General features: G+C 44.2%; 1 protein-coding gene across 3 annotated transcripts; it reads right to left on the minus strand.

Moving 5' to 3' along the window:
• Positions 1–4,145: 4,145 nt before the first annotated feature.
• Positions 4,146–22,065, minus strand: drd4-rs (dopamine receptor D4 related sequence). 3 transcript variants are annotated; one of them, XM_049566584.1, is made up of 6 exons: positions 21,772–22,065; positions 15,684–15,826; positions 15,334–15,596; positions 15,049–15,161; positions 13,505–14,148; positions 4,146–4,893 (listed from the first exon to the last, which is right to left on the minus strand). In XM_049566584.1, the coding sequence occupies exons 3-6, from the start codon at positions 15,571–15,573 to the stop codon at positions 4,691–4,693; spliced, it is 1,200 nt and encodes a 399-aa protein (XP_049422541.1). In that variant the 5' UTR covers positions 15,574–15,596; positions 15,684–15,826; positions 21,772–22,065; the 3' UTR covers positions 4,146–4,690. The 3 variants fall into 3 exon arrangements, with proteins under 3 accessions (XP_049422541.1, XP_049422540.1, XP_049422542.1); XM_049566583.1 differs by lacking the exon at positions 4,146–4,893 and adding an exon at positions 5,659–6,548; XM_049566585.1 differs by lacking the exon at positions 4,146–4,893 and adding an exon at positions 5,659–6,548 and having other exon boundaries at positions 15,334–15,615.
• Positions 22,066–22,614: the final 549 nt, after the last annotated feature.

Raw genomic sequence — 22,614 nt, forward strand, 5'->3', positions numbered from 1 at the left:
CTGTGTGTGTGTGTGTGTGTGTGTGTGTGTGTGTGTGTGTGTGAGTGAGAGAGCGTATTAGCTGAGGGCTTACAGGGCATTAATCAGCAGGATAAGTAGGACAACAGGCTGCAGAGATTAAAACCTGCTGAACCTCTGTTCACTGTTAGTTCACTGTTGGTCTGAGCAACAGATACTGTTTCTGTATTCAGTCAGATATCTATTCAGATATTACTAAAATATTTAGTTAAGTATTAGTGAATATAAACAGTAAACACGTGTCCTGCTCAGTGTGAACAGACCTGATGTGGTTTCTGTGGCTTAGTGATGATGTAATAACGCCAGGCTCCAGCAGGGGGTGTCACAGTGTCCCTCACTGACTGGACATGTAAAGATAAATCCACTAGAGCAGCTTCAGTAAACTGTAAATGTTTTTATTCAGTCAGATGTTAAACAGATGTTTGTGTTTCTGTCCGTCACATTTTATAAAGTTTCAACTACTTTTTATTCAAATATTGTTTCTGCTGTGACTGACTGTGTGACATCATATGGTCCCATTGTGTCTCAAGCTCACACCTCCCAGTCCTCCCAGTCCCCACAGTTCTCCCAGTCCCCATAGTCCTCCCAGTCCTCTGCAGCAACTTTTGTGTTTCGTGTTAAACCTGTAAAATTGTTTCTGTTTCAAATTAGAGGCCCTCAGACTCCACCTCCTCTCAGCTGGACAGACAGACTCCGCCTCCGCTCAGGTTGGCAGAAACATTAAATCCAGCTCAGAGTTTCAGTGTGAAACCTTTGTCTCCTGATGATGATGATGATGATGATGAAGAGGAGTCAGTGTGTTGAATGGAGCTTCCTGTTTGACTCTTCCTCACTTCTGATTGGTTGCCACAATCTCTGTGTGAAAACATTTTGGGAACAGCGTTACCATGGTAACCAGGGCAACCTCCTGTCGGACCGCAGGAAGAGGGTCAGCAGTCTGAGACTCCTGCTGATTCCACCTTAAGAGGATGTTTAAGGTGGAAAATCCTTCATGTGTCCTGAGGGTTTTAACCTGTCCCTCTCATGTCACACTCATTACCCAGAATGCAACACACACACAGTGTGACCACCGACCTGCTGACATTCACAGTTTAGACTTCAGGTCAAACTCCAGCCACTGCTTCACTGATTTAAGGGGTTTGATGTAAGGGATTTGATTTCAGGGATTTTAAAATCATTGAGTGAATAACCTCCTCAGTTTCCAGATGAATCTCTGAGCTCATGGAACATGTCCGGGCTCCTTGTTACCGTGGTAACAGCAGTGTGGTTTCCATGGCTGTTTGAGCACACAGAGATGAGGACGCTGTTGAGGATGCTCGTGTCTCTGTTGTTAGCGTGTTTTTAATTTAAAAAAAACATCCGTAGGTTGAACACAGAGGACAAAATAAAAATGACACCAGGCATCTGACATCTCCGTTTCTTAAAATAGTTTTTGTTTTTTTAAAACAGATTTTCAGATGACACAGCTGAAAAGTAAAAATAGAATATTAATATTAAAGTTACAGAACAGAAGGAGGACATCATGTGGAGACACATCGTGTCCTCAGACAAAGCTTCATCAACATGATGAATGTAAAGTTACATCTTTAACATAAAGTTAGATTATTAAAATAAACTTACATCTCAAATGTAAAGTTACATCATTTACTTTAAGTTAAATCTTTAAATGGAAAGTTACATCTTTAACATAAAGTTATATCTTTAACGTAAAGTTACGTCTTTAACGCAAAGTTAACTCCTTAACGTACAGTTAGACCATTATTGAAAAGTTACACTATTAACGTAAGGTTGGATTATTCACATAAAGTTAGATCATTAAAGCAGCTGTGGGGAACTTTACGTTTTCGTTGATTATAGTGTCCCCCTTTGGTCAAAGCGGAATGACACCCACAGCCTGGTGTCGTAAAATCTCAACTGCAACCAGCAATTACTGCATGCATTTGTTTTGGAGAGCGAGAGGAAAATCATAAATGTTCTGGCGTAGCTCTGAATTTCTTATAAACTGAGGACAACTGCGTGCTGTATATCTGTGTTCATGGTCACAATCACAGATAATTTTGTGGCGTTTGTTGTAACATTACTAGACAAAAGCAGCTAACATTACATTTAGCTTGCATATAACTGCCATGTCGTCATATGTTGAAGCGAAACAATGTCTAACAAGTTGCGGTATATTCTCTAAATAAAAACAAAAATGACATACCTGTTGATTAGGAAAAGGGCCGACTCGGGATCAGTTTTAAAACTTTTCAAATCTCTGAGCTCTCTCCACTTGGTGAATGTCCAACCGAGGTTTACACGCGTTTGGGCTCGAGCCCTAACGTTTAGCCTTCTTCTGTTCTTATTCTTTTAGATGGTGCTCCTTCTTTATCCACCATGACATCAAAAGTACAACCAAGTCCTTATAGATACATCTGGTAAAACTGTTATGTGTTCAGCAATGCCCGTTGCGTACTGCTTACTCGAAGAACACTCTCTGTAAACACGGCTCTTCTTCTTCTCTCAATTTATTGGCGGATTGCAAACAACTTCCAGCTGCATACCACCACCTACTGTCATTCATGTAAAGTTAAATCATTAATGTAAAGTTAGACCATTATTGAAAAGATACATCATTAACATAAACTTACGTCATTAACGTAAAGTTGGATCATTAATGTAAAGTTAGACCATTATTGAAAAGATACATCATTAACATAAACTTACGTCATTAACGTAAAGTTAAATCATTAATGTAAAGTTAGACCATTATTGAAAAGATACATCATTAACATAAACTTACGTCATTAACGTAAAGTTAAATCATTAATGTAAAGTTAGACCATTATTGAAAAGATACATCATTAACATAAACTTACGTCATTAACGTAAAGTTGGATCATTAATGTAAAGTTGGATCATTAACATAAAGTTAGATAATTAATGTAAAGTTGGATCATTAACGTAAAGTTAGATAATTAACGTAAAGTTGGATCATTCACGTAAAGTTAAATCATTAATGTAAAGTTAGACCATTATTGAAAAGATACATCATTAACATAAACTTACGTCATTAACGTAAAGTTGGATCATTAGTGTAAAGTTGGATCATTAACGTAAAGTTAAATCATTAATGTAAAGTTAGACCATTATTGAAAAGATACATCATTAACATAAACTTACGTCATTAACGTAAAGTTGGATCATTAATGTAAAGTTAAATCATTGATGTAAAGTTAGACCATTATTGAAAAGTTAGATCATTAACATAAACTTACATCATTAACGTAGTTACATCATTAACGTGAAGTTAGATCATTAACGTAAATTGACATCATTAACGTAAAGTGACATCGCTAACCTAAAGTTTCCGGACGTCAGGTTTATGAACAGAAACATGGTGAGGTCGAACCTAAAAAAGGACTCCAAGGTCACATAGCATCAGAACACGTGTCTCATGGTTAAAGTCCTGAGGTTTGTTGTCCATCATGCTCCGCCCCCTCCTCCCTCTGACTGCACAGCTCAGGACTGCCTCCTTTACCACCAGTTTACTCACCGGCTGATCATTATGTGGGATTTGCACAAATTTTGTTGCGTCACTTCTCAAAGCAAAAGTACAAACACTGCACGAGAACAACCTGCGAGACGACGTCCTCGTCTTGTCCAGCTGTCACTTAAAGATCCAGGCCGCTGCCACTCTGAGTGATGCTCTGAAAGTGGGATGACTTCCCTTTGATGCACTGTGATTGTCATAGAGACGAGACCAGACAGAGTTCTTGCCACCTTGAATCATGCCAGAGCGATCTCCAAAATAACCTGTGAAGGACTCCAATCGAAATGACCGAGCGGGAGCTTCCTGTAACATCCCCAATGCAGGAGATGATCTCAGAGACAGGAGATTTTATAAACTTATAAACTTCAGGCAACGTTTCCTTCAGAGACATTTTTCTTTACCTTCAGGGCTTCCGTAGAAGCTCCAGTAAACAGTAAATAAACAATAAACTGAACTTCATCATGAAATAAAAAAAAGTTTAACTTTAATCTGATGTTTACACAGAAAAAAAGATTCAACAAGTTTAATTACTTTAATTTTTAAAGTTTAAAGTTTATTATTTTCCTTCTGATGACAAAGATTGTTGTTGTTGTTGTTGTTGTTGTTGTTGTTTCAGCTACATTTCATCACATTCACCTAAACTGGACGATAAAAATACACCAACAACATTTTTATCTGCTTCAGTCACAAAAATATTCATCAACACTAATTCTGTGAAACATTTAAAATCTACATTCATTCATGAATCCAGTCTGTGATTGATTGATTGATTGAATGACTGACTGAATGAATGATTCTGTGAAACCTTTAAAAACAACATAAAATATTCAGATATTTTACAACATTTAAATTCATCACGTTTTATGTCTCTGGGCCGTAACGAGACAGTAATCTGATTACTGCTTCAGTAACTAATCACATGATTAAATCCTTCAAAATAAAGACTGACTCAAGAAAAACCCTTACAAAATAAGAGACAGAGTCTTTCAGTCCAGCTGAGATCTGAACCGAAGGACGAATCATCAACATGACGAACGTCACAGAGACACACCAGGTGATAAAATCCTGAACAGTCTGAAGATCGTTCTGAGACTTAGCTTGAGCTTCCTGTTGAGGGACGTCTCTGGGACAAGGTTAGTTTTACGTCCTACAGCAGAGCAGCTTGTGAAAGACAGTCCTGAACTCAGCGTTGAAGGCTGTGTAGATGATCGGGTTGACGGCACTGTTGACATAGCCGAGCCACGTTACCACGGAGATGAGGGTGGGGCCGATGTCACAGGAGTGACATAACACCTTGGTGACGTGGACAACGAAGAACGGCGTCCAACAGGCCAGAAAAACACCTGGAGACACAGAGGACAGACACAGAGGGACAGACACAGAGGGACAGACACAGAGGACAGACACAGAGGCACAGACACAGAGGGACAGACACAGAGGACAGACACAGAGGCACAGACACAGAGGGACAGACACAGAGGACAGATACAGAGGCACAGACACAGAGGCACAGACACAGAGGACCGACACAGAGAGACAGACACAGAGGCACAGACACAGAGGAACAGGCACAGAGGACAGACACAGAGGGACAGATACAGAGGAACAGACACAGATGACAGACACAGAGGACAGACACAGAGGCACAGACACAGAGGACAGACACAGAGGCACAGACACAGAGGCACAGACACAGAGGACAGACACAGAGAGACAGACACAGAGGACCGACACAGAGAGACAGACACAGAGGCACAGACACAGAGGAACAGACACAGATGACAGACACAGAGGACAGACACAGAGAGACAGACACAGAGGACCGACACAGAGAGACAGACACAGAGGACAGACACAGAGAGACAGACACAGAGGCACAGGCACAGAGGACAGACACAGAGGCACAGGCACAGAGGGACAGATACAGAGGCACAGACACAGAGGACAGACACAGAGGACAGACACAGAGGCACAGACACAGAGAGACAGACACAGAGGACCGACACAGAGAGACAGACACAGAGGACAGACACAGAGGACAGATACAGAGGCACAGACACAGAGGACAGACACAGAGGACAGATACAGGGACAGGATACAGACAGACACAGAGGGACAGACACAGAGGCACAGACACAGAGGGACAGACACAGAGGACAGACACAGAGGCACAGACACAGAGGACAGACACAGAGGACAGATACAGAGGCACAGACACAGAGGACAGACACAGAGGACAGATACAGAGGGACAGATACAGAGGGACAGACACAGAGGGACAGACACAGAGGCACAGACACAGAGGGACAGACACAGAGGACAGACACAGAGGCACAGACACAGAGGACAGACACAGAGGACAGATACAGAGGGACAGATACAGAGGGACAGACACAGAGGGACAGACACAGAGGCACAGACACAGAGGGACAGACACAGAGGCACAGACACAGAGGGACAGACACAGAGGACAGACACAGAGGCACAGACACAGAGGACAGACACAGAGGCACAGACACAGAGGCACAGACACAGAGGACCGACACAGAGAGACAGACACAGAGGCACAGACACAGAGGAACAGGCACAGAGGACAGACACAGAGGGACAGATACAGAGGAACAGACACAGATGACAGACACAGAGGACAGACACAGAGGCACAGACACAGAGGACAGACACAGAGGCACAGACACAGAGGCACACCAGGTGATAAAATCCTGAACAGTCTGAAGATCGTTCTGAGACTTAGCTTGAGCTTCCTGTTGAGGGACGTCTCTGGGACAAGGTTAGTTTTACGTCCTACAGCAGAGCAGCTTGTGAAAGACAGTCCTGAACTCAGCGTTGAAGGCTGTGTAGATGATCGGGTTGACGGCACTGTTGACATAGCCGAGCCACGTTACCACGGAGATGAGGGTGGGGCCGATGTCACAGGAGTGACATAACACCTTGGTGACGTGGACAACGAAGAACGGCGTCCAACAGGCCAGAAAAACACCTGGAGACACAGAGGACAGACACAGAGGGACAGACACAGAGGGACAGACACAGAGGACAGACACAGAGGCACAGACACAGAGGGACAGACACAGAGGACAGACACAGAGGCACAGACACAGAGGGACAGACACAGAGGACAGATACAGAGGCACAGACACAGAGGCACAGACACAGAGGACCGACACAGAGAGACAGACACAGAGGCACAGACACAGAGGAACAGGCACAGAGGACAGACACAGAGGGACAGATACAGAGGAACAGACACAGATGACAGACACAGAGGACAGACACAGAGGCACAGACACAGAGGACAGACACAGAGGCACAGACACAGAGGCACAGACACAGAGGACAGACACAGAGAGACAGACACAGAGGACCGACACAGAGAGACAGACACAGAGGCACAGACACAGAGGAACAGACACAGATGACAGACACAGAGGACAGACACAGAGAGACAGACACAGAGGACCGACACAGAGAGACAGACACAGAGGACAGACACAGAGAGACAGACACAGAGGCACAGGCACAGAGGACAGACACAGAGGCACAGGCACAGAGGGACAGATACAGAGGCACAGACACAGAGGACAGACACAGAGGCACAGACACAGAGGACAGACACAGAGGGACAGACACAGAGGAACAGATGGTCATAATTATTCCCTGATTGTCCTTCCACAGATTTGTTCTGTATGTCCAGTTTGACACATGTTACGATTGGTTCGACGCGTGTAAGGATCACATCAACAGGTATAATGAGGAGTTTGACATGTGTAAGGATCAGATCAACACGTGTAATGATCATTTCAACAGGTATAATGATCAGCTGAACACGTGTAAGGATCAGATCAACAGGTGTAATGATCACTTCGACACATGTAAGGATCAGTTCAACATGTGTAATGATCACTTCGACACATGTAAGGATCAGTTCAACATGTGTAATGATCAGTTTGACATGTGTAAGGATCAGTTGGACATGTGTAAGGATCAGTTTGACATGTGTAAGGATCAGTTCACGTGTAGGGATCAGTTCATGTGTAAGGATCAGTTCATGTGTAAGGATCAGTTGGACATGTGTAAGGATCAGTTCATGTGAAAGGATCAGTTCAACATGTGTAAGGATCAGTTTGACATGTGTAAGGATCAGTTCACGTGTAGGGATCAGTTCACGTGTAAGGATCAGTTCACGTGTAAGGATCAGTTGGACATGTGTAAGGATCAGTTCGACACGTGTAAGGATCAGTTCATGTGAAAGGATCAGTTCAACATGTGTAAGGATCAGTTGGACATGTGTAAGGATCAGTTCATGTGTAAGGATCAGTTTGACATGTGTAAGGATCAGTTCAACATGTGTAAGAATCAGTTCACGTGTAAGGATCAGTTGGACATGTGTAAGGATCAGTTCGACACGTGTAAGGATCAGTTCATGTGAAAGGATCAGTTCAACATGTGTAAGGATCAGATCAACATTTGTAAGAATCAGTTCATGTGTAACGATCAGTTCCACACCTGTAAGGATCAGTTCATGTGTAAGGATCAGTTCCTGTGTAAGGATTAGTTTGACACGTGTAAGGATCAGTTCATGTGTAAGGATCAGTTGGACATGTGTAAGGATCAGTTTGACATGTGTAAGGATCAGTTCACGTGTAGGGATCAGTTCACGTGTAAGGATCAGTTGGACATGTGTAAGGATCAGTTCGACACATGTAAGGATCAGTTCATGTGTAAGGATCAGATCATGTATAAGGATCAGTTCATGTGTAAGGATCAGTTCGACATGTGTAAGGATCAGTTCATGTGTAAGGATCAGTTCAACATGTGTAAGGATCAGTTCGACACGTGTAAGGATCAGTTCATGTGTAAGGATCAGATCATGTATAAGGATCAATTCATGTGTAAGGATCAGTTTAACATTTGTAAGAGTCAGTTCATGTGCAAGGATCAGTTCAGGTGTTAGGATCAGTTCGACATGTGTAAGGATCAGTTCAGGTGTTAGGATCAGTTCGACATGTGTAAGGATCAGTTCAGGTGTTAGGATCAGTTCGACATGTGTAAGGATCAGTTCAGGTGTTAGGATCAGTTCGACATGTGTAAGGATCAGTTCCACACGTGTAAGGATCAGTTCATGTGTAAGGATCAGTTCAACACGTGTAAGGATCAGTTCATGTGTAAGGATCACTTTGACACATGTAAGGATCAGATCAACAGGTGTAAGGATCAGTTCACGGGTAAGGATCAGATCATGTGTAAGGATCAGTTCACGTGTTAGGATTAGTTCAACATGTGTAAGGATCAGTTCCACACGTGTAAGGATCAGTTCACGTGTAAGGATCAGTTCATGTGTAAGGATCAGTTCACGTGTTAGGATCAGTTCGACATGTGTAAGGATCAGTTCCACACGTGTAAGGATCAGTTCATGTGTAAGTATCAGTTCAACACGTGTAAGGATCAGTTCATGTGTAAGTATCAGTTCAACAAGTGTAAGGATCAGTTCATGTGTAACGATCACTTTGACACATGTAAGTATCAGTTCAACAAGTGTAAGGATCAGTTCCACACGTGTAAGGATCAGTTCATGTGTAAGGATCAGTTCCACACGTGTAAGGATCAGTTCATGTGTAAGTATCAGTTCAACAAGTGTAAGGATCAGTTCATGTGTAACGATCACTTTGACACATGTAAGGATCAGTTCATGTGTAAGGATCAGTTCGACATGTGTAAGGATCAGTTCACGTGTAAGGATCAGTTCAAGTATAAGGATCAGTTGTACATGTGTAAGGATCAGTTCATGTGTAAGGATCAGTTCACGTGTAAGGATCAGTTCATGTGTTCCTTACGCATGTGTAAGGATCAGATCAACAGTTGTAATGATCAGTTGGACATGTGTAAGGATCAGTTCATGTGTAAAGATCAGTTCACATGTAAGGATCAGTTCACGTGTAAGGATCAGTTCACGTGTAAGGATCAGTTCAAGTATAAGGATCAGTTGGACATGTGGAAGGATCAGTTCACTTGTAAGGATCAGTTCATGTGTTACGCATGTGTAAGGATCAGATCAACAGTTGTAATGATCAGTTGGACATGTGTAAGGATCAGTTCATGTGTAAGGATCGGTTCATGTGTAAGGAGCTCTGTGATCAGACTGAATCATGAAACTCTCTCTGAGTGAGAGCTCATCCCTGTCAATTAAAGGATTTTTATTACATTTCAGTCAGAGTGTCTCAGACTGCCTTTTTGGCTTCAGCCAGCTCCTTTATTGATCTCTCTCTGAGTGTCTCTGAGTGTTTAAATGTGTCCCTGGTGTGAAACGTGGTTTCCACGGTGATAGAAGCAGTTTCTATTTTTACTGAGACGACACTCACAGCTTCACTCTGTGAAACAATGAACTCTGAGATGAACCTACAGAAACATCCTGTCAGGATCAGGAACATACAGACCTGACAATAACAGGTCAGGTAGAAAACACCTGACAGATCTCAGGTCATCAGTGAGCAGCAGGACGACAGACGTCTGATGTGTCTGAATGTGAAATTGATCTGAACAGGAAACAACAAACAACTGCTGCAGACAGAAACTGGAGTAATAGGAACAGTTAACATATAAAGTCTTCAGGGTTAAATCAAATGTCTGATTCATTTTCTGCTAAAATCTACTCAGTCGTTCTTTCAGCCTGTTTCAGGTCAGTTTCAGTTTTAATGTGTGTGAGGTCATTGTGGTTCAGAAACAGCTGTAATCATCAAGAAATATTGTCGATCACATCAACAGGAAAATAAAAAACATTCTGCAGGTTGTTATTTTTGGATCAAACTGAAAAGAATCAGAAATAACAAAATATATGTATATATATTTGTGTTTCTTTTTCATGTTCTTCATGTTTAATCTGCTTTCTGTGATGATGGTGATGATGATGATGATGATGATGATGATGTGATGATGGTGATGATGATTGTGATGATGATAATGATGATGATGATGATGATGATGGTGCTGATTGTGATAATGGTGATGATGATGATGATGATGATGATGGTGGTGGTGGTGATGATGGCGATGATAATGATGATGATGATTGATGGTGATTTGATGATGGTGATGTGATGATGATGATGATGATGATGATGTTGATGGTGATGATGCTGATGATTGTGATGATGATGGTGGTGGTGATGGTGATGATGATGGTGATGATGATGATGGTGATTGATGGTGATTTGATGATGGTGATGTGATGACGATGATGATGATGATGATGATTATGATGGTGATGATGATGATGGTGATGATGATGGTGGTGATGATGATGATGATGTAGGTGATGATGATGGTGATGATGATGATGATGATCGTGATGATGATGGTGATGGTGATGATGATGATGATGATCGTGATGATGATGGTGATGGTGATGATGATGACGATGATGATGGTGATGATGATGATGATGATGATGATGGTGATGATGATGATGATGATGATGATGATGATGGTGATGATGATGACGATGATGATGGTGATGATGATGGTGATGATGATGATGATGTAGATGATGATGGTGGTGATGATGATGATGATGGTGATGATGATGATGATGATGGTGATGATGATAATGTAGATGATGATGGTGGTGATGATGATGATGTAGGTGATGATGATGGTGGTGATGATGATGATGATGATGATTATGGTGATGAAGATGATGATGATGATGATGATGGTGATGATGATGATGATGATGGTGGTGGTGATGATGATGATGATGATGATGATGATGATGGTGATGATGATGTGATGATGATGTTGGTGATGATGATGGTGATGATGATGATCGTGATGATGATGGTGATGGTGATGATGATGTGATGATGATGTTGGTGATGATGATGGTGATGATGATGATCGTGATGATGATGGTGATGGTGATGATGATGACGATGATGGTGATGATGATGATGGTGATGATGATGATGATGGTGATGATGATGTGATGATGATGTTGGTGATGATGATGGTGATGATGATGATTGTGATGATGATGGTGATGGTGATGATGATGGTGATGATGTTGGTGATGATGATGATGGTGATGATGATGATGGTGATGGTGATGATGATGTTGGTGATGATGATGGTGATGATGATGATCGTGATGATGATGGTGATGGTGATGATGATGGTGATGATGGTGATGATGGTGATGATGATGGTGATGATGATGACGATGATGATGATGATGATGATGATGATGATGATGTAGATGATGATGGTGGTGATGATGATGATGTAGGTGATGATGATGATGATGATCGTGATGATGATGGTGATGGTGATGATGATGACGATGATGATGGTGATGATGATGATGGTGATGATGATGATGGTGATGATGATGATGGTGATGATGATGGTGATGATGATGATGTAGGTGATGATGATGATGATGATGATGATGATGGTGATGATGATGGTGATGATGATGATGATGATCGTGATGATGATGGTGATGATGATGATGATGATGATGATGATCGTGATGATGATGATGGTGATGATGACGATGATGATGGTGATGATGATGATGATGATGATGATGTAGGTGATGATGATGGTGATGATGATGATGATGATCGTGATGATGATGATGATGATCGTGATGATGATGATGGTGATGATGATGGTGATGATGATGCTGCGATGGTGATGGTGATGAAGCAGCTTCCTGTCCTGGTTTTAAACTCAGACAGATATCTTTCCTTCTTCTGTACATATCAGTCTGCGTGTGCAGAGCTGTCGGAGCTTTTGGTTACTACATGGTGCTGGTTGTGGTTACTTAGCAACCTCAGACGCTACCTGCTGCCGCGCTCTTAAAAGTTGACACCGAGTAGCGGTCAGCACCTGACCTTGTGTTTTCAAGGCAGTTAAAGACATTGCATGTGTACTGACCCTTAGGCCTTAAACAAACAACACCACGGTCACGTGGAGGCGGTGACATCGTGTTCAGCATGATGACCTTCTGATGTTTACTGACACAATACAAAAAGTCTCTTCATCTCGTGTTACCCACAAACCTTATTTTAGACATCCAACCAAAAACACCAGGGAACAGGAAGTGCTAACATGCTAACATGCTAACTCATTCACCAGTATTCTGACTCATTCCTGTGGTGCTCTGTGAACGTGACAAGTGAATGAGTGATCAATGATGTGAGTGGTTGTGTTTCCTGTTGGCCACGGCGACCGTCCTGTATTCTCCGTGTAGCGCAATAGCAAGGTAGTGTTAACACGCAAGCTAACGAGCCACTTACAGTCGAATGACCTCATCAGTTTGACAGAGGAACAGCCGCGTGTACGATACTGAACGTTATAAGCAATGGTCAGAACAGGTGGCACCACCGTCACAAAGAGGAAGTGGAAATAAGACACTGATTGAAATGAGAATCAGAATTAAATCTTAAAGGAACAGGTGTCGTGCTCAGCGTACACAAGGTTTTACAAACTATCGTTATCAGCAGAGACGCTCTGGTGATGGTCGACAGCTGCGCACCTGTCCCACAGTGACATTTGTCAGTAGGCAGAGTGTTAATGTTCAGGGGGAGGGGCTAAAGAGAGGAGGGTTGTGTTAATTAAGTGTCTCAGTTTAACAACTAAGACTTTCGGGCTGGACTGTGACATCAGGGTTGGCTCTGTGACCAGTAGGATCCGTGACTGAGTGCTGCCACTTTCTGTTTCAAATTAAAAGCCCTCATTTCAAATTAAAAGCCTTCGCCATACATAAGGTTTGGACCTGGTCTTTGTGTTCAACTTCCTGCCAGACCTTCCTGGTTTGATGTGTCGGATGTAATTTAGTGATGTGTTTTTGTCTGATGGCGTCCAATGAGACGTATAGCTGCATATACCCTCCACTACACCACTGGCACCGTCTGAACAAAGGTTGATACTCACCAACGACGACAGGAAGCACCTTCATGGCTTTCCGCTCTCTCCCGCTGACTCTGCTGCTCTTACTGTTTCGTCTTCCTCTCTTTTTCTTTGTCAGGCCATTCTCCCGCCTCTCTGTGGGTTCGCCATCCGACACGCTGTCCATCTGCGTTGTCATCGGGTCGCTCTCCGGCGCCGCTGGCGCTCCGTCCTGCTGCTCCTCCGACACTGGGTTTGTCATGGAGACGGTGGATGGAGAGGTGGGACTGAGCCCAACTGATGTGACATACACGACCTTCTCTTGGCTCCTGGTCACCTTCACTCGCCGTAGAGCCAGGTGGAGGCGTACAGACAGAGCAGGACGACTGCCCCGCCCACCCTGAGAGCGGCTCCGACTGCTCCACCGCCGCAGGCCTCGAAACATCCCATAATACAACAGGAGCATGACGGGACATGGCACGAAGAAGGAGCAGACGGACGAGTACACCACGAACCGCTTGTCCTCCAGTTTGCACACGCTCGGATTGCGACCCTCCACCTGGTTCAGACCGAAGATCACCGGGCTTGCCACGCCGAGAGACAGCACCCAGGTCGCTGCAATGAGCGCCAGCTGACGGACGCTGAACTGGTTTCTGTTATACTTCAGAGGAACAACTACGGCGATGTACCTGAGACACACACAGGTGAGACACACACAGATGAGACACAACACTGGTGAGACACAACACAGGTGAGATGCAACACACGTGAGACACAGACAGGCGAGACACAAGACAGGTGAGACTCAAGAGGTGAGACACAAGACAGGTGAGACACACCACAGACAGGTGAGACACAGACAGGTGAGATGCAGGCAGGTGAGACACAGGCAGGTGAGACACAGACAGGTGAGATGCAGGCAGGTGAGACACAGGCAGGTGAGACACAAGACAGGTGAGATGCAGGCAGGTGAGACACAGACAGGTGAGATGCAGGCAGGTGAGACACAGGCAGGTGAGACACAGGCAGGTGAGACACAGACAGGTGAGATGCAGGCAGGTGAGACACAGGCAGGTGAGACACAAGACAGGTGAGATGCAGGCAGGTGAGACACAGGCAGGTGAGACACAGACAGGTGAGATGCAGGCAGGTGAGACACAGGCAGGTGAGACACAGGCAGGTGAGACACAAGACAGGTGAGATGCAGGCAGGTGAGACACAGGCAGGTGAGACACAGGCAGGTGAGACACAGACAGGTGAGATGCAGGCAGGTGAGACACAGGCAGGTGAGACACAAGACAGGTGAGATGCAGGCAGGTGAGACACAGGCAGGTGAGACACAGACAGGTGAGACGCAGACAGGTGAGATGCAGGCAGGTGAGAAACAACCAGGTGAGACACAGACAGGTGACACACAAAAGGTGAGAGACAGACAGGTGACACACAACAGGTGAGACACAACACAGGCAGGTGAGACACAGACAGGTGAGACGCAGACAGGTGAGACCCAGACAGGTGAGACCCAGACAGGCAAGACACAGACAGGTTAGGCACAGATGGGTGAGACACACACTTGTGTTTGGACTCACCTGTCCACACTGATGGCACACAGGTTGAGGATGGAGGCGGTGCACAGCATCACATCCATGGTCATCAGAGCGTCACAGAGGGCGGTGCTTAACGTCCAGATGCCGCCCAGAAACTAAACACAACACAGACACACAGATGAACTCATGTCCTCACAGTGCTGTTTAAACACCAGTCTGTCCTCATAAATACAACCATCCTCACAGGCCTCAGATTAGATCTTTACATTCTAACATGTCCTCCCATTCTAACATGTCCTCACAGTGCTGGTATAGAGTCACACTGACCTCAGAGTAGACGTAGAGCGGCAGCACCAGCAGTGCCAGCAGCAGGTCAGCGGCCGCCAGGCTGATGATGAAGTAGTTGGTCGCGGTTTTTAAGGAGTGCTCAGTGAGCACGCTCAGACACACTAGGACGTTGCCCAGGATGATGACCAGGATCAGGGGCACGCCGAGGACCAGGGCCAGATAGTTGTAGTTCTTCAGGTGCGTCTCACCTGGTGGGCTGCCAGCTGTCACATTGTCCATGATGGAGGCCCCGGATTCAACATCTGGACACAAGATGATTTCCTGTCAGGATGTGAGTATGCTGGTGTTTACCTGTCCCAGGTGTTGCTGTGTTTGTGTCCAGGTCTCACCTTGTTGTTACCTGTCCCAGGTGTTGTCTCAGTCCTTGGTATGTTTCGGTCTCAGTACTTTGACGACAGACTGAGTTGATGTTTATTCGATGTTTCTCTTCACTCATGATGACGTCTGCTGGTTGTTGTTTTTCTTCTGGTGACTGTCAACAAACAGGTAAACAGGTAAATGTAGTTTATTTTTACTCCCTGCAGTGTGGATTCATGCGCTGCTGAAAATAGTCCCAACAACGTCACATTTATTCCCTGTTTGTGTTGTTGTTGTTGTTGTTGTTGTTTGTTGATAGAAACAACAGGGAGCAGCAGTTTTAGGATGTGAACTGGAAATGGTCTCATCTGTGTTTTGTACATTCAGATTTCTGACATCATAAACACATCTGGGTGTAAATTAAAGCAGAGACAGCTGATTGGTGCTGAGGCTGCTGCGCTCTTATTTTGGTGGTGACATGAGGAAGTGGCGCAGTGGTATTAAATGTGAAAAGTCTCCTTTCAGACTGAATCAGATCACAGAGCTGCACTCATCCTGTGAGGCTGCTTCACCGTTACCATTATGACCACAGGACCAATGCAACATGTACACGCCACCTGATTTAAAATGTAAACAACAACGTACAATAACAGCTTCACTGTTACCATGACAACACACAGTAAATATAGACAACCAGGTCAAACATTCATTAAATGTCTACAGTTCATGTGTTCATGTGTACTGCTGGGTGGCTGTGGCAGAGTGGGTTGTTCACCAATCAGAAGATCAGCAGTTCGATCCCCGGCTCCTCCAGTCTGCATGTGGAAGTATCCTTGAGCACGATACTGAACCTCAAATTCTTCCTGATGTCTGCTCTATCAGTGTGTCAGCGTGTTAAAAATCGAGGAGCAAGTGGCACCTTGTATGGCAGCCGTGGCCACCAGCGTGTGAGTGTGTGTGTGTGTGTGTGTGTGTGTGTGTGTGTGTGTGTGTGAATGGGTGAATGTCACGTAGTGTAAAAGCGCTCTGAGTGGTTGGATGACTAGGAAGGATCTGTACAAGTCTAGGTCCATCCATTGTACTCAGGTACAGTTCATGTGTTTCTGTGTGTAAATTAAATAAAATTATATTTTATTTATATATAAGTTGTGACTGATGGCATCTCATTGGTCAACATCAGATGATGTCACAGCAGCTGGAGGATCAGCTGTGATGACTCTGATTATTGTTTCTGTCACATGATCATTTTATTTTCAGTTATGTATATTTAGAACATGGCACTCTTAAATACTTGATTCTGACTGGTCAATCAACAAAATATTGCGGTGTTTATTTCCTGAGGTATCACTGCTGCTCTGCTGCTCCGTTGCTAGGGACGCCATAGCAATGGCCTTAGACTGAGGAGCATCAAAATCAGTTAACGTTAGTCCACACAGCTCTCCCAAGCTGGCCTGGAGAGCAGGCGGATCATGTCGGTCACTAGCCATAAATGTGAGGGCAGCCTTCGCAGCTACTGGGCACCCAGCATCTCTGACCAGGAGATGCTCCCATTTGTCTGGTGAACGCCTCTCCTCTGTCACTACACTCTGCCAGCAATTTAATAATATTGATGCCAGTTCTAACATTTGAGTGTTTAAAGCCCAGCATACACTGTACAATTTTTAAAATCTTGTTGTTAATACCAGCTCACACTGTACGAGTGAATCGTCTGCAATGTGCGGCCAAAGCTCACGATTTATGTGCTCACACTGTACGTTCCGATCATCAAGCATGATCAGAGAGCTCACACTGGGTGAAAACGGCTCGTCAACCTCTGCTGACTGTCCTGCCCGTTGACAGCTGTCAATAAAGATACATTTGAAAGCTCCAATTTGTTCCGGAAGTGCCGATGTTGTCAAAGAAGCAGGACAAATGGTTTGCCTTGATGATTTACGCTATACTGTGTGCCGAAACGTCCAAAAAGAAGAGGCGTCGGCGCATATGGACTTGCAGATGGCTTGAAAGACGTGGACAGTATGGTCTGTCCATTTTACAACGAGAGTTGGAGGTAAGCTGGCTACAGCCGGGTGCACCCTCTGTGTGTGTGTATGTGTGTGTGTTGTACCTTGTCTAGCGCGCTAGCTTGTATGTTCGTTGCGCTTGCTTGAAAATGAGAGCAGAAAAAACTTACCAGGCAGCTGAAGATTATTGGCTATCTCCTGCCAGCCTTTCTCTCGTTGATAGCGGTCGTGGTAGGTGGAAGAAGAAACGTCGAACAGGCACTCATACTGTTGCCACAGCTCAACCAACCTGGCCTCCATATTTACAGTCCACCGACGCGTTGCCATGGTGATCTATGTCTTCACGCAGGCGCAGTGAAGGATAAATGTACAGACGTTGGCGAATCAGCTTGTGGCTCTGCTTCAACTGTGCGAATGTCTGTGCCGGCCGACCGCGGTTCTGGAACAGATGATCCCTCCCCCTGTACACTGCACAGCAAAAGACGCACAACGAAGTGGAAATCCGGCCCGAGAGTTGGCAGGTCATGCGTCTCAAAAATCGGGTCAAAACCGGTCAAAAATCGTACAGTGTATGCTGGGCTTTAGTCGTAAGCCATGTTCTAAGGGAGATAATGTATAGTGAGCCAGTGACAGTTGAAAAATAACTCCCTTCAGGGGAATGGAACCCCGATGTGTTCCCCTGTCAGGAGTTATTTTTCAACAGTCCCCGGCTCACTATACATTATCCCTTACGTAACATGTAGTGTTTTTATATCTCTGTGTTAAAAACAGTTTTTAGTTTTGGATTAATTTGGTGTATTAACAGTCGCCATCTTTAGAGATGATGGTTCTGCATCAGCAAAGTTTAGAGATGATGGTTCTTCAGCAGCAAAGTTTAGAGACGATGGTTCTTCAGCAGCAGAGTTTAGAGACGACTGCTCTTCATCAGCAGATTTTAGAGATGATGGTTCTGCATCAGCAAAGTTTAGAGATGATGGTTCTTCAGCAGCAGAGTTTAAAGATGATGGTTCTTCGTCAGCAGAGTTTAGAGATGATGGTTCTTCAGCAGCAGAGTTTAAAGATGATGGTTCTTCAGCAGCAAAGTTTAGAGAGGATGGTTCTTCAGCAGCAAAGTTTAGAGACGATGGTTCTTCAGCAGCAGAGTTTAGAGATGATGGTTCTTCATCAGCAAAGTTTAGAGATGATGGTTCTTCATCAGCAAAGTTTAGAGACGTTGGTTCTTCATCAGTAGAGTTTAGAGATGATGGTTCTTCAGCAGCAGAGTTTAAAGATGATGGTTCTTCATCAGCAAAGTTTAGAGACGATCGTTCTTCAGCAGCAGAGTTTAGAGATGATGGTTCTTCATCAGTAGAGTTTAGAGATGATGGTTCTTCAGCAGCAGAGTTTAGAGATGATGGTTCTTCATCAGCAAAGTTTAGAGACAATAGTTCTTCATCAGTAGAGTTTAGAGATGATGGTTCTTCAGCAGCAGAGTTTAAAGATGATGGTTCTTCATCAGCAAAGTTTAGAGACGATGGTTCTTCAGCAGCAGAGTTTAGAGATGATGGTTCTTCATCAGCAGAGTTTAGAGATGATGGTTCTTCATCAGCAAAGTTTAGAGATGATGGTTCTTCACCAGCAAAGTTTAGAGACGATGGTTCTTCACCAGCAGAGTTTAGAGATGATGGTTCTTCACCAGCAAAGTTTAGAGATGATGGTTCTTCACCAGCAGAGTTTAGAGACGATGGTTCTTCACCAGCAAAGTTTAGAGACAATGGGTCTTCATCAGCAGAGTTTAGAGGCAATGGTTCTTCACCAGCAGAGTTTAGAAACGATGGTTCTTCATCAGCAGAGTTTAGAGGCAATGGTTCTTCACCAGCAGAGGTGATGATTCACTGTCACACACAGACGAGGAGGACAGGAGCGTCTGTTAGCAGGAGAATATTAGGAGAATTTCAGGAGAACTTCAGGAGAACAAAAACCATTCTGATGTCAGGACATCAGAACGTCAGGATGTCAGGACATCAGGACATCAGAACGTCAGGACGTCAGGACATCAGGACTTCAGGACATCAGAACATCAGGACATCAGGACATCAGAACGTCAGAACGTCAGAACATCAGAAGGATGTCAGGACATCAGAACATCAGGACATCAGAACGTCAGGACGTCAGGACACCAGAACGTCAGAGCGTCAGGACGTCAGGACATCAGAACATCAGGACATCAGGACATCAGAACGTCAGAACGTCAGAACATCAGAACATCAGAAGGATGTCAGGACATCAGAACATCAGGACGTCAGAATGTCAGGACGTCAGAATGTCAGGACGTCAGAATGTCAGGACATCAGGACATCACAACGTCAGGACGTCAAAACATCAGGACGTCAGAGCGTCAGAACGTCAGAACATCAGGACATCACAACGTCAGGACGTCAAAACATCAGGACGTCGGGCCTTCCTGCCCCGCCCATCTGGGGTGCATCTCTGGCTCTCTGGGGGTGCTGGCCATTGCGGCCCCGGGTCCTTGGGCCTGCGTGGTGTCCTGTGGCCTTTGCGGCTCCCTGGGCGTGGGATCTGGGCGCTCCTGCGGCCTTGGGGTGCCGTACCGGCCGCCTGGGCTGGGACAGTGACCCTAGACCCTGGTGATGGTTCTCATAAACACATTGGAAGGGTTCAAATACACGCAGGCATGTTCAATACTTCAACTCCGTGACGCATCGCAAAGAACCGATGGGATCACTCAAAAGGGGCTCAGTTGCTTCCCGGTGTCGGGGTTTGTTGTGTTTTTTTTTCTTAATTATTTTTTATTATTTATTTATTTATATATTTACCTCAAGGCCACAATAGCTTACACCCTTTTGTGGCGCTAAGCTACGAAGACTAATGCAGATATTAAAAAAAAAAAAAAAAAAAAAAAAAAAAGGACATCAGAATGTCAGGACATCACAACGTCAGGATGTCAAAACGTCAGGACGTCAGAACATCAGTATGTCAGAATGATGAAAGTAGCTGTCCTTTCATGTTGGCATGATCAGCAGCTGGTTGGTATTATTGTTTAACTGCACCTGGCAGCATCAGGAGGAAATATGGGGGGACAACAACGAAAGTTAAAGGGGCGCAGAAGTCTGAGTAGAAGGGTATTGTATCGATGTAGTGCTTTTATTTTGAAAGAGACTGTATGCAAACTGTACATTTCCTGTGAAAACAGAAGTGTATTTTGAAAACAGACAATGCATGTAACAGGCTGAAGTTGACACGGCGTCCCAGAACGTCAACAACCAACACACCCAGGGTACCTTGGTGTGGACGTGGACATGTGACGAGTTCACAGTGAGGATGTGAACAACGAGACATAGGAACAGATGATGTAGACAGTTGAGGCGCATCAGGTTGAACTGCTCAGTTACAGGTGATCCTGACTAATGTTGGTTACATGACTGATGACTCAACGTTGACTTTTAGTTTCAGTCGGGACATAAACCGACAATCTCCTGGTTAAAGTCGTCTGATTGTTGAACACATCCATGTCCCTCCTGTAAACATACTCAGCTGGTTTATATATCAAAGGGTTAAAGATGTTAAAGGTCCACATGTGACCACTGAGCTGTGAGACCCGAAAGACTCAACAGTCCATCTCAGTCTGAGTCTCTCAGAGAGACATACCCACCTCTTTATATTTATATATGTACTGTATATGTACAGAACAACATGTGTGGACAGATTTTATATAAATATAAATAAAAATAAAATAAATGATGAGGAGGATGAAACTCAAAATTCTTCTAACTGAGGGACAGATATTTATACAGTCGATATAATTAAACAGTTGATGATGGATGTTTTACCTTTGTGTCTTTAAGAAAAAGAAACATATTGTATTGTAAGAGTGGGAAATATAAATAGTACGAGGGGTTTTTTGGGGAGTTTTTCCTGATCAGCTGTGAGGGTCCTAAGGAAAGAGGGATGTCGTATGCTGTAAAGCTCTGTGAGGCAAATTGTGATTTGTGATACTGGGCTTTATAAATAAAATCGATTGATTGATTAATAAATATATGTGTGTGTGTGTGTGTATTTCTATATAAAAGTTGTTTTTCAGAATAAAAGCATCAGTAAATATAAACAGATTCAGACTCACAGTTTAAAAAACAAAACGTCTTCTTTTCCTTCAGTTTCTGTTTTTCTGCTTTTCAATGAGATTTTATCCTCAAACGTCCTCCTGCTGCTCCTGGTTCAGCCTCCTCCTCATGTCCTCCTCCTCCTCCTGTTCTTCTTCCTCTGTTTCTCCTCTTCCTCCTTCCTTTAGTCTTCCTCCTGTTCTCCTCAGCTTCTGTTTCACTTCTCCTCCTCTGGTGCTCCTTCACTTGTCGTCCTGTTCTTCCTTAAGTTCTCCTCCTCTTCGTCTTCTCGTCAGCTCTGAACTGACGAAAAACTTTTCTCTTCTGGTCTATAAAAAGATTTATCACCTCCTCCCTCCTCTCCCTCCTCTCCCTCTCTGTGTGTCAGAGCTCTGTGATTGGCTGACAGTCAGTGATGATGTCACAGCCCTCCTCTCTGGTTCCTCCTCACCTGTCTTTGTTCTGCTCCATCTCTTCTTCTGTGGTGTTTCTACCTGCTCAAATTACAGTTATTATGGTGATGATCCACTGTCACACACAGACGAGGAGGACAGGAGCGTCTGTTAGCAGGAGAATATTAGGAGAATGTCAGGAGAACTTCAGGAGAACAAAAACCTATCTATAACCTGATCAGTAACCTGATCAGTCAGAGGCTGAGAGCAGCTCCAGGCTCATTGACAAAGAACAGACACTGACTCTTACAGAGGTACCTGAACACATCACGTCTCCATGGTGACTGAAGTGAACGTGTTGTATAAAAACTGTCACTGATATATTCACAGTTTATTGATCAGACCTGATCTATAATCAGTCATATTTAAATCATGGCTGGCGACGCTGAGTGGTGACCTTTGACCTGTGGA

This window comes from Epinephelus fuscoguttatus, linkage group LG22, assembly GCF_011397635.1.
Source record: "Epinephelus fuscoguttatus linkage group LG22, E.fuscoguttatus.final_Chr_v1".
Lineage (NCBI taxonomy): Eukaryota > Metazoa > Chordata > Actinopteri > Perciformes > Serranidae > Epinephelus > Epinephelus fuscoguttatus.

Coding starts and splice junctions, on each gene's coding strand:
- drd4-rs (XM_049566584.1), bottom strand. CDS start 15,573: ATGGACAATGTGACAGCTGGCAGCCCACCAGGTGAGACGCACCTGAAG. Junction 15,162..15,333: donor CGCTCTACGTCTACTCTGAG/GTCAGTGTGACT, acceptor TGTTGTGTTTAG/TTTCTGGGCGGCATCTGGAC. Junction 14,149..15,048: donor TGTGCCATCAGTGTGGACAG/GTGAGTCCAAAC, acceptor TGTGTGTCTCAG/GTACATCGCCGTAGTTGTTC.